This window comes from Bacillus rossius, chromosome 1 (genome assembly GCF_032445375.1).
Source record: "Bacillus rossius redtenbacheri isolate Brsri chromosome 1, Brsri_v3, whole genome shotgun sequence".
In the NCBI taxonomy this organism is placed as follows: domain Eukaryota; kingdom Metazoa; phylum Arthropoda; class Insecta; order Phasmatodea; family Bacillidae; genus Bacillus; species Bacillus rossius.
In genome coordinates, this window is record NC_086330.1 from 130425553 (window position 1) to 130445505 (window position 19953).

At 47.5% G+C, this 19953-nt stretch overlaps 1 protein-coding gene across 1 annotated transcript in view; it reads right to left on the minus strand.

The window, feature by feature from the left end:
• Positions 1-2605, minus strand: part of LOC134535512 (fibrillin-3-like) — a 169524-nt gene extending 166919 nt beyond the window's left edge. Inside the window, exon 1 of the mRNA XM_063374688.1 lies at positions 2511-2605. Within this exon, the coding sequence (XP_063230758.1) occupies positions 2511-2605 (95 nt within the window). The remainder of the gene's footprint in view (positions 1-2510) is intronic.
• Positions 2606-19953: the final 17348 nt, after the last annotated feature.

A 19953-nucleotide genomic window follows, 5' to 3' on the forward strand; every position in this document is an offset into this window, starting at 1 on the left:
AATATTCCACAATGCGATCTTGATGAGCAGTTTTTGCGGCATGTAAGAACTATACCAAGACTTCTAGTAGGTGAACATAAGTAATCTTATGACCCATATTTTAGATATTATTTATTTTTTGCCTACAATTTTATGAATTACCTAAGGTAATGCAATGCTGGTTTTTGTTAAAAAAATCTGTCATTTAATACATAATAGTGTTGTCATGTAAATAAATGACAACTGAGATCAATTATTTTGGCTCCAAATAATATGCGATATTATTCGTAATTACATAAAGAAAAACCATTCTTTAGTGTAATTCCGACATTTTCTGTCCAGATAGCTATAAACATGCTCACTAATATAATATATAACTACTTTTGCAATGTATCATGTGTGGCAATATTATATATTTTTAAAATTTGGACAAACTCGAAAGTCTAGTACCAAAAAATTTCCACTTCTAATCGTAAATATAACTATGTGTTAGTATTATATAGCATATATGTATGTATATAAATATATACAAATATATCCATATTTTTATTAGAATATTTTATAATTGATTAAGAATCATGGTAACTTCAAAATTTAGGACAACTTCCATTTTGCTTGGTTGGAACAAATGTCTAAAATTACATATAATGAAATAAATATTTCACACAAATATTATTTCTTACGCGCTGATACCATTGTTTAGTTAATTTTGCATAAAGTTATACTAAAAATATTTCAACATCAAATTCATTTTTATTTAAGATGCACTTTGATCAAGTTTCACTACATATTTAATTAAAACTTATTTCCGCAAGGAATTTCGTTAAGCTTCAATTCCAAAATTAAAAATTTGATAGAACATGTGCCGGCCACAGATTACGCAGGTTGCCAACTTGAACTACGATTTAAAATGACGTGCGTGTGTAAACAGTGTATTGTGAAATTACTTTTTAAAAGCGATTAAACATTTATCGCTTGTTTTCTAACGCGCGAAGGTTAAAGCAACAGAAAGAGAGAGAAAGAGAGAGAGAGAGAGAGAGAGACAAGACGTGGAGGAAGTAATGAGACGCCGTGAAGAGGCAATAAATTTAAGAGTTTCTAAGCCGTTGGCTGCTGACGTCTGCAGCGGGAGGGAAGGGGCGGAGATATCAAGTTTCCCTCGGGCACTGTGTGTGGGGAGCGGGAAGGGGCAAGGCGACAATTCCGCGGTGTAGGGGTTGGCAGCGCTGGGCGCGTCGCGCGCATGCGCCGCGCAGGGCAAGATGGCCGACCGGCCGCTTCGATCGGTCGTTCGCTCGTTGGGAGTCGGGCGGGTGAGCGCGTGGCCGCCGCGATCGTGTGGAAGTATCAACAGATTGTTCGTCTCGCGACTACACAGCACGCGAGCATGCACCTGCGGTCGATCGCCACCACATCGCACATAACCTCACTTTTAGTGTTTAAAGTAGTTTTCTTTTTTCGCTCTTGGTTTTCGGAACCACAACTACAATCAAAATTTGTTGTTAAGAGTACATATTTTAAATAATGGTGTGTTACCATGTTAATAATATTTATTATATATTTATTTATTTAAATCACGCTGGGCATTCATTTATCAACTAAACAATAAGTAAAAAATATATTGTCTCAACTGTCAAAATAATGCAAATACCAATGTTTACTTACCGGTCAACAAGTGACGTGTCAAATCTATTTCAGAGACGTAATACAACAAAGAACAGCCCAGCTGTTTCATTTATGAACAAAGTATCTCACCAGCATCATTCATCTTGCAAAGCAACATCGACAGCAGGTTTTTCTTGCGAACAAGTGGGCGTGGTCACACGACGTGGAGTTTCAGGGCGGGAAGCGGGAGAGGTCCAAGAAAGCATCACAACATTGAACAAGTGCCTTGCGATGTGGACATAAGTCTTTATTATTTTTTATTAGCAAAATCATTCCAAAACAGTGTTGTGGTTACAGGAGGGTTGAGAAACCAGCGGAAGCATCGTGACAAGAGAGATAAATAATAGTGGGGGAGCTTGATTACTCAAGACCAATGACGGGAAGGGCATTGCAGTGCGGCATATCCTCGCTCCGGGGCCGGAAGGGGCTGGCATCCCACACACAGAAAGCGTAAAGTTTCGTTCCTTTTTTTTTTATTTTTGAGGCGTAGGGGGGCCGTGCGCGCAGTGCAGCTGTGCTTCGTGACGTCATCACCAACACCAAAAACAAACAGAGAAAGCGTTGCTGCAAGACAGACAGAGGAAGGGTACAAAAAGAAGCCGTGCTTTACATTTGCAGTGTTACAAGCTATTATATATATATATATTTTTAATGCATTTTCAAAGCTCATTAATTTTTTGGTGTTATTAATTTAAACTTTTTTCTGTGGTGAAACGTGACATCAAATCAACGAAACAAAAATGTGGCATTCTCAAAATTTTTTATCTCATTTCGTCTGAGTTTATATGTTTTTACTTTTTTCTTTTTTTCTTTTTTAGGAAAACGATGCGTGCTTTTTTTGTTTAGATATTTTTTTTCAACCTTACCTCTTCCTTATTTTGCGGCAGGGCCTGCGGTAATCGCCGTTGACCGCGGAGTCGGACTCGAACCCGGCCCCCTTCCGCGGCCGGCCCGACGGCATGTCGACGACGACGGCGGCGGCGGCGACCTGCTGCTGCTGCTGTCGCTGCTGCTGCTGCTGCTGCTGCTGCTGCTGCTGCAGGGAGCTGACCGAGTGCCTGGAGTGATCCGCGCTGAGGTCGGAGGAACCCGAACCCGGCCCACCCATTCACGAGCTCGCGGGTTGGCGCGCCGTCGTGCCGACCTCTCCCGCCGCCAGCCCCGCCAACCTGACCACGCCGAAATTATTTACGAAAAAAAAAAAAACTACCCTCTTTTACCGGTTTTGTTGTTTATATTATTTAAAAGAAGAAAAAAAAAGTTTAACCGTCACGCCCCCTTTTTTTCTTTTTGTTAGCGATCGAGTGAAACAAAGCTGTTGTGCGTACTAGTGTGAACCTAAAGCAATACCGTTATTGTGTTTGGATATGATGACGATGTGTGTGTACCACGCCGTAAGCAAGCCACCACGCGTCGTCGTCCCGCCGCCGCCTACCAATCGATATCCACACTGCAGGGCCTCTCTCCCCCCAGGAGTCTGTCTGCGTGGACGGTCGACGGAGGAGTGAGTGAGTGAAGCGAGCGGGGCTCCCCGGCGCTCCGGTCGGCCCCGATATGCCCCCCCCCCCCCTCCTTAAAACCACCCCCCCCCCCCCTCTCTCTACATCAGCAAACCACCCCTCCCTCCCTAAACTACCCCTACACGGGAGTCGACGTCGCCCCCTTTAACGTGAGGTGGGCACGTCGTGGAGGTTCTCCTGCCCTCACCCCCTCCGTCCCACTTCTTTCGCCCGACAATTTCCTTGTCAGAACTCGCGAAGCACACCCCTTCCCCATCCATCAACATTGAGACCTTGAATTCGTCGACGAAAGACAGTGACGCAGAAGGAATTCATTTCTCCGGGAGACTACGTGAAGAGGAGGAGATATTAACTGATATGAATCTGGTTTTTCATTTGTAATAATATTTATGGTGCGCTTATTGCTCCCCTCCTTTCCACTCCTTGTCAGCGCCGACATTAGTTATTCTTCTTCCTTGTTGCAATATACATAAGTTCTGACGTGGCTGAATAATTCCAACACTCTTGCAAGTAGTGTTTGTGCATGAGGCAGTTCATCACCGCATTAAGTATGTTTCGTTTTTGTACTGCTTTAAATGCCACTAATGACGCTTCTGTATTATTCTACCGCTTTCGGAGAATGATTTTGGAAGGTGATTTAAACGTTACATTGGGTGCTACGAATGTATTTGAAACAGATGTATGTTGTTCAGCCTGTCATTTCTTTAAAGTCTGCCGATAAACATACACTGTGAAGCATCGAAAGATAACCTTCAAAAAATTTAACATTCAAAGTATTTATTTGGCTTAAGAGGTATAAATTTCCAGGAAAATTTCAAATAAAGTGTAAATTCTCTGTTTTTTTTCGTAAATTGACAACTGAAGAAAATACGTGTTGCATAATTGGTTTTCATTCTGAACACGTTAAACTGATTAGCTACAGAGCTGAACAGCAGTACCTAATTACCAATCCGTCGAGTTTTATAAACGTCATTGGCAGAGATATGCAAAATTCAGGTTATTAATTTTACATAGACTGAATCTTTATTCTTTTGTATAGCATTTTCACTGGGGATGGGATGGATATTTTTACTTACGACCTGAATCAAAATAAACCAATAAGATAATACGATAATTCATACCCCGTAACCACACACAGAAATTTTTTTTCCGTACTTGTACAAAAGTATAAATGGTGTTCGCCCGCGGGCAAACACTTTGTAACGTGTTTAGAGAAGTGGCAGCCTTATATAAAAACAATAATTGACATCACTTTAAACACGCTGGGAGAACTGTATGCCCTATTTGGCAGAGCCATTCAGGACGCGTTTGCTTCCGCACTGGATGGCTACAATTTGTGTGCTCACGGTGGACATGTACTTGAAATAAACCCAGCCAACTACCAAACACGCACACAGCTGCAAAGTTTGAACACGCAGCTGGTCTGGAAATATTTCAGCGAGAAGTGCATGGCCCTAGCAATCAGTAGCAAAATATTCGCATGTTCACAGTCGAGCAGACTGTCCTTGACACGGCGCTATCCGGTGAGGAGAAAGGGTCAGGGATGCCCCACTAACCACCCTCGCTGCTGACCCCTCTTGACCTCAGACGCCTACCGCAAGGACAGGCAAACCTTCCCACCTTCCAACCTCACAACACTTTTCTACTTCACTACCGCATTAACCCCGCCCGTTTTCTTCTTTCCTGGGCATCACATGCTCCTAGGTACCACGGCTTCGATTACCGTGGAGGCGTGGCTGGAATCTGAAAATGCACCCTTGTTCCGCCTGACGGAGCGTCGAAGAGGAAGGAGACGTGGAGACGTCTGTCCGATCAAGTCTCGTGTCCTTAAAGAGTTATAGACAACTTAGTTTAGTTATACGGGAACTATGGAGCTAACAAAAGATTATTACTACCCACCACCAAGATGAGAAATGCATCAAAAATAAAATTAACGAAAATAGACAATTAATTTATACAAAACATCTTTTATGTAATTTTATGATCCCATATGTAAGTTTTAAACTCTTAACCATATTGACAATTAGATGAATAAAGAATGACCTTTAAATTTTCTCCACCACTTCCAAAATTATTATTTTTTGTTGCTAAAGTTAGCAGTATAAGGCATTGGTAAAAGTCACAAAATATTACTGTAGCCATAAATGTGTTTTTAACCCGAAACTGAAACCAATTATTTCATGAATGCGAACCGTATTAAGAAGTGTGGTTTTTGGCAGTATAGGTTTTCTTAATTAAGTTTATTTTTATTCTTTCATATCAATTTTCCGTTTTGTTGACAACGAAGTCAATAGGGATGTCAATACTTAAAAGACACAGTGTAGAAAAATTAGGTAATGAATATACCCATGTCTCTAGTAAGAATTATTTGCCTTCGGTGATTTTGGTAAAAACCACGAAAAACAATTACCAAAGTGGCTCAAGCGGAATTATAATCTGTGTCCTTTAAAATACAAATCCAGTGTCTTACCATAAGAAGTGGAACAAGTAGTGAAATTGTGTGTTATAAACAACAACTTTAGTTTTATTGGCCAATGAATCAACCAGAACTAAACAACCTAACGTATATTTGTGAATCTTAACGTATAACAATTAAATTTACATCCGTAAAACATTTTGCTATTTGAACTTAAAAAAATTAAGTAAAAATAAATCAGGAACATGAAAAACCCTGAAAGAATACATAACTTTCCACATTTATTTTAAAACAATATTTTTAAGTAGCGTGAGTAATATAAAAATTAATTAAAATAAGTGATTTCCTAACATTACAGCCCACGGCAGCAACATCCAATTAAAATTAGCACCTGCTTTAGCAGGTTTTTTTAGCGACATTGTTTTAATTAACCTTTACATAGCTTAGAAAATTAGTATTACATTTTATCACACCAACGTCGGAAGTTGACGTCCACAGTAATTGTACGAAGACGATTATTGAGACCGTTTTATTTAGGTTGAATATGTCACATTATTTTAAGTATACATATTAATAAATATGTAATGGTTACGCAATGAAATATTTGTAAATATGTCCGGAAACGTATTAATATAAGAAAGCCTGTATTTAAACGTTTATAAATTTCTATATTATTTATCTCTTAATACACAATACAAGGACAAATATTTTGTCAGGTAAGCGCTGCAATTGGTTTGCTTCAAAATATTTCCTTTCCGAAAATCCAATTTAGTTATATTTTTATATAAAAAAAGCCTTGGTTCGACACTGGAATACACTGTGCGCTCGACGACCACAAGGCGAACGAGGTTCGCTAAAATACTTCAGAAGACTGCTGAACCAATGAATAACAAAATTGCATCCTGATGTATTTATTCATGGGACCAACAGCCAGTAAAATTACATGTTACCGGTTTTCACAATACTGCTAAGACATGGTTCGATAAAAACCCATACCCACACAGTAAGAATAGTTTAGTTTTAAATTATCCCTGGTTGAATAAATGTATTTCATACTCCAGTTTGCAGAAGTAATTCTAAATATTTTGAAGTTATTTGCATTTAATAAGCAGGCACTGCATTAAATACAATTAAGAAAAAACTAGTGAGAAAAAAATTGTGAGTAAATCCTCACATTAATAAATTTACTAATTAAACAAGTTACACGATTTTCGTAACATAACTTAATTGATTTGCAAATGAGTTTATTTTACAAACTTTTTGTAAAAGATTTCGAAAATATTTAAAATAAATTGAGAGACTATTTGATTGTTTGGGATCACCTTACACAGACGTTCAGATTCACGCACTCACGTGCTCTAGGAAAGAAAGATGATATCATAGTCTATCTTTTGTAAATAAATAAAAATTAATTATTAGTGTCAGTCTCTTATTTTTGAATTATTACATATTTTGTTTTCTGTTTCAAAATTATATACCTAAGCCCAATTTAACTTTTAAAATGTTTTATCTGTCTGTACAAAACAAAATTATCTCAAAAACTACTAATAGTACCCCTAGGATTAATTTAGTGTTTATTTTAATGTTATGTAGCAAAGAGATCCAAAAATTAAATTCAGTAAACGTTACAACTTTGTAGTATAACTTTAATGAATATTATTTTTAAAAATACTGTGTGTATAATAAATGCATTATTTTAAAATGTTTTCTTTCATATTTCAATAGACACAAAAATATTCTACAAATTAAAATATTAATTATTAACTTTGGAGCAAAAAAAAATACACGTGACTCCAAGAATTCACATATTTTTTATAGGCTAACATTTATCAATTTCGTGCTCATGTTTTACGTTTAAAATTCTTGTATTATAGATTTCTATTACATTTATTTCGAATATTAAATAAAAGTTATAGTTATTAAGAATGCCGTTTGATTTATAAGTTGATAAATGAATAGCGGATTTCAAAATTGTGTACCTAAAAACGAATATTTTTTATACCTAAATAAGCTGCGTGAATTACTTTCTCCGCGCTAACGAAGTCGCAGGCTCAGACAATGCCGCACCGTTTCCATCTTCTTGTAAGCATGTATCAACGTAATATTACATAACAATGATTGCAACAGGTTTATGCCACTTATAATCTTCGTTAATTATAAGGTTTTCATGCTTTGTGCATAACGTGGGCGTTATTTACCCAGATATGGTAATTTCAGGTTAAATTAAAGACAGGTAAAACTTCAAGCATTTTCATGGTTAAGCAACGTCTTCAAATGAGCCGCTGTTTTTACACAAAGAGTAAAGTATCGTCTGAAACAAAGATAATCCAACAACAACAGAAAGGTCAAAAACCTTCTGAATAAAAAAAACATAATATCTTATATCGAAAACAGCACCCAATTAACAAATAAATTATGGTTCGATAAAACATAGTTCCATCGAGACTAGCCTGCCAGCCACTGAACATGCTAAATATCTAGATATATAGTTAAATTTCCAGCAATATGTCTGGCCAACATAGATGGAAAGTAAACCTTATAAACAGGTTATTATAGTTAATATAATTAGGGAATAAAGGCAATAAAATTTAAAGGATTTGTGTGTCTTGTTGAGTTGTTTCATGTGTCATGTACCCTCCAGATGAGACCACGTCTATTAAGAAACACACTGATTCGTGATTCATCTGAGAAAAGGGCGGATCTCCATTCGGCGATCCCCCATCCACGAAGTTCCTCCGCCAAATTCACACAGCAGTGCTGTGCTGTGCTCTCTTGTTTCTGGGACACTCACCAGGGCCTACCTGCATGGAAGACACATGCTTGGAGACGATTACTGACAGTTCACACTGGCTGTGAAATTAATGTTCTCTTGTTACTAGAACACCCACCAGGGCCTACCTGCATTTATGACATCTGCTTGGAGACGATTACTAACAGTTCCTAATGCCTGTGAAATGTTCTCTTGTAACTGGGACACTAACCAGTGCCTTTTTTCATGGAGGACACCTGCTTGGAAACGATTACTGACAGTTCCTAATGCCTGTGAAATGTTCTCTTGTAACTGGGACACTCACCAGTGCCTTTTTTCATGGAGGACACCTGCTTGGAAACGATTACTGACAGTTCCCACTGGCTGTGTGGGACACTCACCAGAGCCTACCTGCATTTAGGACACCTGCTTGGAGACGATTACTGACAGTTCCCACTGGCTGTGAAATGTTCTCTTGTTACTGGGACATTCACCAGGGCCTTTTTTCATGGAGGACAACTGCTTGGAGACAATTACTGACAGTTCCCACTGGCTGTGCGGAGCTCTCTTGTTACTGGGACACACCAGGGCCTACCTGCATGGAGGACACCTGCTTGGAGACGACTACTGACAGTTCCCACTGGCTGTGCGGTGCTCTCTTGTTACTGGGATGCTCACCAGGGCCTAACTGCATTTAGGACACCGGCTTGGAGACGATTACTGACAGTTCCCACTGGCTGTGCGGAGCTCTCTTGTTATTGGGACACACCAAGGCCTACCTGCATGGAGGACACCTGCTTGGAGACGACTACTGACAGTTCCCACTGGCTGTGCGGTGCTCTCTTGTTACTGGGACACACCAGGGCCTACCTGCATGGAGGACACCTGCTTGGAGACGACTACTGACAGTTCCCACTGGCTGTGCGGTGCTCTCTTGTTACTGGGATGCTCACCAGGGCCTAACTGCATTTAGGACACCGGCTTGGAGACGATTACTGACAGTTCCCACTGGTTGTGCGGAGCTCTCTTGTTACTGGGACACACCAGGGCCTACCTGCATTTAGGACACCGGCTTGGAGACGATTACTGACAGTTCCCACTGGCTGTGCGGAGCTCTCTTGTTACTGAGACACACCAGGGCCTACCTGCATGGAGGACACCGGCTTGGAGACGATTACTGACAGTTCCCACTGGCTGTGCGGAGCTCTCTTGTTACTGGGACACACCAAGGCCTACCTGCATGGAGGACACCTGCTTGGAGACGACTACTGACAGTTCCCACTGGCTGTGCGGAGCTCTCTTGTTACTGGGACACACCAAGGCCTACCTGCATGGAGGACACCTGCTTGGAGACGACTACTGACAGTTCCCACTGGCTGTGCGGAGCTCTCTTGTTACTGGGACACACCAGGGCCTACTTGCATGGAGGACACCGGCTTGGAGACGATTACTGACAGTTCCCACTGGCTGTGCGGAGCTCTCTTGTTACTGAGACACACCAGGGCCTAACTGCATTTAGGACACCTGCTTGGAGACGATTACTGACAGTTCCCACTGGCTGTGCGGAGCTCTCTTGTTACTGGGACACACCAAGGCCTACCTGCATGGAGGACACCTGCTTGGAGACGATTACTGACAGTTCCCACTGGCTGTGCGGCGCTCTCTTGTTACTGGGATGCTCACCAGGTTTTACCTTGCATTTAGGGCACCGGCTTGGAGACGATTACTGACAGTTCCTACTGGCTGTGTGGAGCTCTCTTGTTACTGGGACACACACCAGTGCCTACCTTCATTTAGGACACCTGCTTGGAGACGATTACTGACAGTTCCCACTTGCGGGAGTGGGATGGGACTTGAGCTATCTGACAGTGGCGCTGCAGGTCAGGTAACCGGGCCTAAAACGGGCTGTAAACTGCTCGGCGAGGTTTCCCTTTCAGCGCAGTAGTCGGTGAGGAGATTCAGGCAACCCCGAGGTCTCCTCTGCTGGGCCTGAGGTTTCCACACACCGATTAGGAAGGTGATTGTCGCTTGAGGTGTCGGAACTGTTGCCGGTTCTAGTACCTGAGACATGTCTCAACAGGTCCGCGGAAAGTGTGTGTGACGCGATTATATAGCCTTTCCACATCAAGTGGCAACCCTCTGCCTCCTGGTTGGCACCACTGTTGGGGGAGGATTGTGGTGGCTATGTTGGGATGGGTTCCTCAACCTCTGGTCATAGCACCTCCCTAACTGAAGAGGGCGCTGCCGGGTCCAACTCTGCCTCAGTTGCATCCTCAGTTGCATGTATGAGACCGGAAATGGTGAAAGGGCTGAATCTGCGGGCAACAGATGATGCGGTAGAAACCTTTCCGGGGGGTTCGATGTCGGAGCCTCGGTGCATCGGTCCCTAAAGGGCCCCATAGTGAATGGATCAGTCCCCATGGTAAAGGAATGACTGGTTATGGTGATTACGGTGTCAGGCGACCGGGCCTAAGATGGGCTGTAAACTGCTCGGCGAGGTTTCCCCTTTAGCCTAGTAGTCGGTGAAGGTACTGAGGCAACCCTCCAGGTGCCTTCAGCCCGGGCACTTTGGTTGCCACTTTTCTAGCTGGGGCAGACGGCGGTCGGCACCGGACGAGTGTAGTCACATCCGGGCCTTAACCGGCTGTAAACCCGTCGGGCCGAGGTACGGCGGGTCGGAGGGTTTTCCGAGGCGACCAGGACACCCCGTGGTTGCACTCTGAAGCGTGACGGTCTGGTCTAGCTACCGGCGAACAGTCAGCCGAGTAGACTAAAAGTTGGTCGTAGTACGGGGAGAATCCACCATGTTTGAATGGTGCCCCACTGAGGTTTCCTCAAAGGCCCAGGATTCTTGTTGGGAAGGACTCGTACCTGGGAGTGGTGCCCCGAGTGCTTTAGGGGTAGGTATCAGGGCTCCCTAGCCCTTTGACGTGCTTACGTTGTGAGCGATGAGGACAGCTCCGGTTACCATCCTGGACAGCTGGAAGAGGTTGGGTAGGCCTACACCGGACCGCGGGTTCGCTGGGTGATTGAGGAGTCCCAGTGTGATGCGGGAGACTGGGGTAGGCGCCAGAAGTGATGACCCCAGAGGGCCCAGGGAGCATCCAACTTGCTGGTTAGCTGAGTGTCGTAGGGGGCTGGAGGTAATACAAAAGCTGGGATGGGTAGCCTCAGCCTCTGTGTATAGCTAACGGCTCTAACGCCCTCCTGGTTGCGTATGCGGCGTATCCGCATCCATGCCCATGGGGGCCCCAGCCTTAAAAATCATTTTAGGCATGAAGGCTGGGTTATCAAAAAGGAGGAGAGATCCTCAAAACTTGGCTGTGCGGAGCTCTCTTGTTACTGGGACACACACCAGGGCCTACCTGCATTTAGGACACCGGCTTGGAGACGATTACTCACAGTTCCCACTGGCTGTGCGGAGCTCTCTTGTTACTGGGACACACCAGGGCCTACCTGCATGGAGGACACCGGCTTGGAGACGATTACTGACAGTTCCCACTGCCTGTGCGGAGCTCTCTTGTTACTGGGACACACACCAGGGCCTACCTGCATGGAGGACACCGGCTTGGAGACGATTACTGACAGTTCCCACTGGCTGTGCGGAGCTCTCTTGTTACTGAGACACACCAGGGCCTACCTGCATGGAGGACACCTGCTTGGAGACGATTACTGACAGTTCCCACTGGCTGTGCGTAGCTCTCTTGTTACTGGGACACACACCAGGGCCTACCTGCATTTAAGACACCGGCTTGGAGACGATTACTGACAGTTCCCACTGGCTGTGCGGAGCTCTCTTGTTACTGGGACACACACCAGGGCCTACCTGCATTTAGGACACCGGCTTGGAGACGATTACTGACAGTTCCAACTGGCTGTGCGGAGCTCTCTTGTTACTGGGACACACACCAGGGCCTACCTGCATGGAGGACACCTGCTTGGAGACGATTACTGACAGTTCCCACTGGCTGTGCGGTGGTCTCTTGTTACTGGGACACACACCAGGGCCTACCTGCATTTAGGACACCGGCTTGGAGACGATTACTGACAGTTCCCACTGGCTGTGCGGAGCTCTCTTGTTACTGGGACACACACCAGGGCCTACCTGCATGGAGGACACCTGCTTGGAGACGATTACTGACAGTTCCCATTGGCTGTGCGGAGCTCTCTTGTTACTGGGACACACACCAGGGCCTACCTGCATTTAGGACACAAGCTTGGAGACGATTAATGACAGTTCCCACTGGCTGTGCGTAGCTCTCTTGTTACTGGGACACACACCAGGGCCTACCTGCATTTAGGACACCGGCTTGGAGACGATTACTGACAGTTCCCACTGGCTGTGCGGAGCTCTCTTGTTACTGGGACACACCAGGGCCTACCTGCATTTAGGACACCTGCTTGGAGTCGATTACTGACAGTTCCCACTGGCTGTGCGGAGCTCTCTTGTTACTGGGACACACACCAGGGCCTACCTGCATTTAGGACACCTGCTTGGAGACGATTACTGACAGTTCCCACTGGCTGTGCGGAGCTCTCTTGTTACTGGGACACACACCAGGGCCTACCTGCATTTAGGACACCGGCTTGGAGACGATTACTGACAGTTCCCACTGGCTGTGCGGAGCTCTCTTGTTACTGGGACACACACCAGGGCCTATCTGCATGGAGGACACCTGCTTGGAGACGATTACTGACAGTTCCCACTGGCTGTGCGGAGCTCTCTTGTTACTGGGACACACACTAGGGCCTACCTGCATTTAGGACACCGGCTTGGAGACGATTAATGACAGTTCCCACTGGCTGTGCGGAGCTCTCTTGTTACTGGGACACACACCAGGGCCTACCTGCATTTAGGACACCGGCTTGGAGACGATTACTGACAGTTCCCACTGGCTGTGCGGAGCTCTCTTGTTACTGGGACACACACCAGGGCCTACCTGCATGGAGGACACCTGCTTGGAGACGATTACTGACAGTTCCCACTGGCTGTGCGGAGCTCTCTTGTTACTGAGACACACCAGGGCCTACCTGCATGGAGGACACCTGCTTGGAGACGATTACTGACAGTTCCCACTGGCTGTGCGGAGCTCTCTTGTTACTGGGACACACACCAGGGCCTACCTGCATTTAGGACACCGGCTTGGAGACGATTACTGACAGTTCCCACTGGCTGTGCGGAGCTCTCTTGTTACTGGGACACACACCAGGGCCTACCTGCATGGAGGGCACCTGCTTGGAGACGACTACTGACAGTTCCCACTGGCTGTGCGGTGCTCTCTTGTTACTGGGACACACACCAGGGCCTACCTGCATTTAGGACACCGGCTTGGAGACGATTACTGACAGTTCCCACTGGCTGTGCGGAGCTCTCTTGTTACTGGGACACACCAGGGCCTACTTGCATGGAGGACACCGGCTTGGAGACGATTACTGACAGTTCCCACTGGCTGTGCGGAGCTCTCTTGTTACTGAGACACACCAGGGCCTAACTGCATTTAGGACACCTGCTTGGAGACGATTACTGACAGTTCCCACTGGCTGTGCGGAGCTCTCTTGTTACTGGGACACACCAAGGCCTACCTGCATGGAGGACACCTGCTTGGAGACGATTACTGACAGTTCCCACTGGCTGTGCGGCGCTCTCTTGTTACTGGGATGCTCACCAGGTTCTACCTTGCATTTAGGGCACCGGCTTGGAGACGATTACTGACAGTTCCTACTGGCTGTGTGGAGCTCTCTTGTTACTGGGACACACACCAGGGCCTACCTTCATTTAGGACACCTGCTTGGAGACGATTACTGACAGTTCCCACTTGCGGGAGTGGGATGGGACTTGAGCTATCTGACAGTGGCGCTGCAGGTCAGGTAACCGGGCCTAAAACGGGCTGTAAACTGCTCGGCGAGGTTTCCCTTTCAGCGCGGTAGTCGGTGAGGAGATTCAGGCAACCCCGAGGTCTCCTCTGCTGGGCCTGAGGTTTCCACACACCGATTAGGAAGGTGATTGTCGCTTGAGGTGTCGGAACTGTTGCCGGTTCTATTATCTGAGACATGTCTCAACAGGTCCGCGGAAAGTGTGTGTGACGCGATTATATAGCCTTTCCACATCAAGTGGCAACCCTCTGCCTCCTGGTTGGCACCACTGTTGGGGGAGGATTGTGGTGGCTATGTTGGGATGGGTTCCTCAACCTCTGGTCATAGCACCTCCCTAACTGAAGAGGGCGCTGCCGGGTCCAACTCTGCCTCAGTTGCATCCTCAGTTGCATGTATGAGACCGGAAATGGTGAAAGGGCTGAATCTGCGGGCAACAGATGATGCGGTAGAAACCTTTCCGGGGGGTTCGATGTTGGAGCCTCGGTGCATCGGTCCCTAAAGGGCCCCATAGTGAATGGATCAGTCCCCATGGTAAAGGAATGACTGGTTATGGTGATTACGGTGTCAGGCGACCGGGCCTAAGATGGGCTGTAAACTGCTCGGCGAGGTTTCCCCTTTAGCCTAGTAGTCGGTGAAGGTACTGAGGCAACCCTCCAGGTGCCTTCAGCCCGGGCACTTTGGTTGCCACTTTTCTAGCTGGGGCAGACGGCGGTCGGCACCGGACGAGTGTAGTCACATCCGGGCCTTAACCGGCTGTAAACCCGTCGGGCCGAGGTACGGCGGGTCGGAGGGTTTTCCGAGGCGACCAGGACACCCCGTGGTTGCACTCTGAAGCGTGACGGTCTGGTCTAGCTACCGGCGAACAGTCAGCCGAGTAGACTAAAAGTTGGTCGTAGTACGGGGAGAATCCACCATGTTTGAATGGTGCCCCACTGAGGTTTCCTCAAAGGCCCAGGATTCTTGTTGGGAAGGACTCGTACCTGGGAGTGGTGCCCCGAGTGCTTTAGGGGTAGGTATCAGGGCTCCCTAGCCCTTTGACGTGCTTACGTTGTGAGCGATGAGGACAGCTCCGGTTACCATCCTGGACAGCTGGAAGAGGTTGGGTAGGCCTACACCGGACCGCGGGTTCGCTGGGTGATTGAGGAGTCCCAGTGTGATGCGGGAGACTGGGGTAGGCGCCAGAAGTGATGACCCCAGAGGGCCCAGGGAGCATCCAACTTGCTGGTTAGCTGAGTGTCGTAGGGGGCTGGAGGTAATACAAAAGCTGGGATGGGTAGCCTCAGCCTCTGTGTATAGCTAACGGCTCTAACGCCCTCCTGGTTGCGTATGCGGCGTATCCGCATCCATGCCCATGGGGGCCCCAGCCTTAAAAATCATTTTAGGCATGAAGGCTGGGTTATCAAAAAGGAGGAGAGATCCTCAAAACTTGGCTGTGCGGAGCTCTCTTGTTACTGGGACACACACCAGGGCCTACCTGCATTTAGGACACCGGCTTGGAGACGATTACTCACAGTTCCCACTGGCTGTGCGGAGCTCTCTTGTTACTGGGACACACCAGGGCCTACCTGCATGGAGGACACCGGCTTGGAGACGATTACTGACAGTTCCCACTGGCTGTGCGGAGCTCTCTTGTTACTGGGACACACACCAGGGCCTACCTGCATGGAGGACACCGGCTTGGAGACGATTACTGACAGTTCCCACTGGCTGTGCGGAGCTCTCTTGTTACTGAGACACACCAGGGCCTACCTGCATGGAGGACACCTGCTTGGAGACGATTACTGACAGTTCCCACTGGCTGTGCGTAGCTCTCTTGTTACTGGGACACACACCAGGGCCTACCTGCATTTAGGACACCGGCTTGGAGACGATTACTGACAGTTCCCACTGGCTGTGCGGAGCTCTCTTGTTACTGGGACACACACCAGGGCCTACCTGCATGGAGGGCACCTGCTTGGAGACGACTACTGACAGTTCCCACTGGCTGTGCGGTGCTCTCTTGTTACTGGGACACACACCAGGGCCTACCTGCATTTAGGACACCGGCTTGGAGACGATTACTGACAGTTCCAACTGGCTGTGCGGAGCTCTCTTGTTACTGGGACACACACCAGGGCCTACCTGCATGGAGGACACCTGCTTGGAGACGATTACTGACAGTTCCCACTGGCTGTGCGGTGGTCTCTTGTTACTGGGACACACACCAGGGCCTACCTGCATTTAGGACACCGGCTTGGAGACGATTACTGACAGTTCCCACTGGCTGTGCGGAGCTCTCTTGTTACTGGGACACACACCAGGGCCTACCTGCATGGAGGACACCTGCTTGGAGACGATTACTGACAGTTCCCATTGGCTGTGCGGAGCTCTCTTGTTACTGGGACACACACCAGGGCCTACCTGCATTTAGGACACAAGCTTGGAGACGATTAATGACAGTTCCCACTGGCTGTGCGTAGCTCTCTTGTTACTGGGACACACACCAGGGCCTACCTGCATTTAGGACACCGGCTTGGAGACGATTACTGACAGTTCCCACTGGCTGTGCGGAGCTCTCTTGTTACTGGGACACACCAGGGCCTACCTGCATTTAGGACACCTGCTTGGAGACGATTACTGACAGTTCCCACTGGCTGTGCGGAGCTCTCTTGTTACTGGGACACACACCAGGGCCTACCTGCATTTAGGACACCTGCTTGGAGACGATTACTGACAGTTCCCACTGGCTGTGCGGAGCTCTCTTGTTACTGGGACACACACCAGGGCCTACCTGCATTTAGGACACCGGCTTGGAGACGATTACTGACAGTTCCCACTGGCTGTGCGGAGCTCTCTTGTTACTGGGACACACACCAGGGCCTATCTGCATGGAGGACACCTGCTTGGAGACGATTACTGACAGTTCCCACTGGCTGTGCGGAGCTCTCTTGTTACTGGGACACACACTAGGGCCTACCTGCATTTAGGACACCGGCTTGGAGACGATTAATGACAGTTCCCACTGGCTGTGCGGAGCTCTCTTGTTACTGGGACACACACCAGGGCCTACCTGCATTTAGGACACCGGCTTGGAGACGATTACTGACAGTTCCCACTGGCTGTGCGGAGCTCTCTTGTTACTGGGACACACACCAGGGCCTACCTGCATGGAGGACACCTGCTTGGAGACGATTACTGACAGTTCCCACTGGCTGTGCGGAGCTCTCTTGTTACTGAGACACACCAGGGCCTACCTGCATGGAGGACACCTGCTTGGAGACGATTACTGACAGTTCCCACTGGCTGTGCGGAGCTCTCTTGTTACTGGGACACACACCAGGGCCTACCTGCATTTAGGACACCGGCTTGGAGACGATTACTGACAGTTCCCACTGGCTGTGCGGTGCTCTCTTGTTACTGGGACACACACCAGGGCCTACCTGCATGGAGGGCACCTGCTTGGAGACGACTACTGACAGTTCCCACTGGCTGTGCGGTGCTCTCTTGTTACTGGGACACACACCAGGGCCTACCTGCATTTAGGACACCGGCTTGGAGACGATTACTGACAGTTCCAACTGGCTGTGCGGAGCTCTCTTGTTACTGGGACACACACCAGGGCCTACCTGCATGGAGGACACCTGCTTGGAGACGATTACTGACAGTTCCCACTGGCTGTGCGGTGGTCTCTTGTTACTGGGACACACACCAGGGCCTACCTGCATTTAGGACACCGGCTTGGAGACGATTACTGACAGTTCCCACTGGCTGTGCGGAGCTCTCTTGTTACTGGGACACACACCAGGGCCTACCTGCATGGAGGACACCTGCTTGGAGACGATTACTGACAGTTCCCATTGGCTGTGCGGAGCTCTCTTGTTACTGGGACACACACCAGGGCCTACCTGCATTTAGGACACCGGCTTGGAGACGATTAATGACAGTTCCCACTGGCTGTGCGTAGCTCTCTTGTTACTGGGACACACACCAGGGCCTACCTGCATTTAGGACACCGGCTTGGAGACGATTACTGACAGTTCCCACTGGCTGTGCGGAGCTCTCTTGTTACTGGGACACACCAGGGCCTACCTGCATTTAGGACACCTGCTTGGAGACGATTACTGACAGTTCCCACTGGCTGTGCGGAGCTCTCTTGTTACTGGGACACACACCAGGGCCTACCTGCATTTAGGACACCTGCTTGGAGACGATTACTGACAGTTCCCACTGGCTGTGCGGAGCTCTCTTGTTACTGGGACACACACCAGGGCCTACCTGCATTTAGGACACCGGCTTGGAGACGATTACTGACAGTTCCCACTGGCTGTGCGGAGCTCTCTTGTTACTGGGACACACACCAGGGCCTATCTGCATGGAGGACACCTGCTTGGAGACGATTACTGACAGTTCCCACTGGCTGTGCGGAGCTCTCTTGTTACTGGGACACACACTAGGGCCTACCTGCATTTAGGACACCGGCTTGGAGACGATTAATGACAGTTCCCACTGGCTGTGCGGAGCTCTCTTGTTACTGGGACACACACCAGGGCCTACCTGCATTTAGGACACCGGCTTGGAGACGATTACTGACAGTTCCCACTGGCTGTGCGGAGCTCTCTTGTTACTGGGACACACACCAGGGCCTACCTGCATGGAGGACACCTGCTTGGAGACGATTACTGACAGTTCCCACTGGCTGTGCGGAGCTCTCTTGTTACTGAGACACACCAGGGCCTACCTGCATGGAGGACACCTGCTTGGAGACGATTACTGACAGTTCCCACTGGCTGTGCGGAGCTCTCTTGTTACTGGGACACACCAGGGCCTACCTGCATTTAGGACACCTGCTTGGAGACGATTACTGACAGTTCCCACTGGCTGTGCGGAGCTCTCTTGTTACTGGGACACACACCAGGGCTTACCTGCATTTAGTACACCGGCTTGGAGACGATTACTGACAGTTCCCACTGGTTTTGAGATGCTCTCCTGTTTCTGGGACACTCATCAGGGCCTACCTGCATTTAGTACACCTGCTTGGAGACGAGTACTGACAGTTCGAGATGACACTCTTCGCCCTGTTGCTGTTTGCAAAGCACAGTTGGATTTAGCGTTGCATTCTGTCTCCTGTGCCGACTGGCTCTCAATAACTGCTGCGTTTATAGCTAATAATGATGTTGTAGACATATATATGTGGTTCCCCTAGATCATTTTGTCTGATCCCATAGGTATGTGCTTCGGACCCATAAACATTTTTGGCTGATCCCCTAATTATTTTTACCAGTGTACAGAGAGTTAAGAGAAATGCAATCCTTCGACGTCGTTGTCTCGTAAGTTGTCTTAAATAAACGCTACGCCACGGCAAAGTGGTGTAGTTTACTGACATTTCGCAATACATTTCAGGATAAGTCACAAGAGTTAAAAAGGATCTGAGATACAAGAGGAGATAAGGTTATTTTTTAAGTCAGCTAGGGGTATTCTGTAAGTAGCCAGTCAGAAGAAGTCTTCTCTAGTATCAGCCAAGCACACGAAGGCTCTTGGAATTGGCTCTTGTTCCATTCAATCAATCCTTTATCTCTTCCATGGAACGTGTTAGCAAATAGGAGTAACCTTATCGATAAGCGTTATATCCAGAGCAGTCTAAAAATGTTGAAATGCGGTACCACTGCTTATGCGTTTGAGCAAAACCTTTGATTGAAAAAATTTCAAGGTTACGTTCTTTTCACACCTATCAGAAATTGCAATATCATCTCCTTTGTATAACTATAGTCATT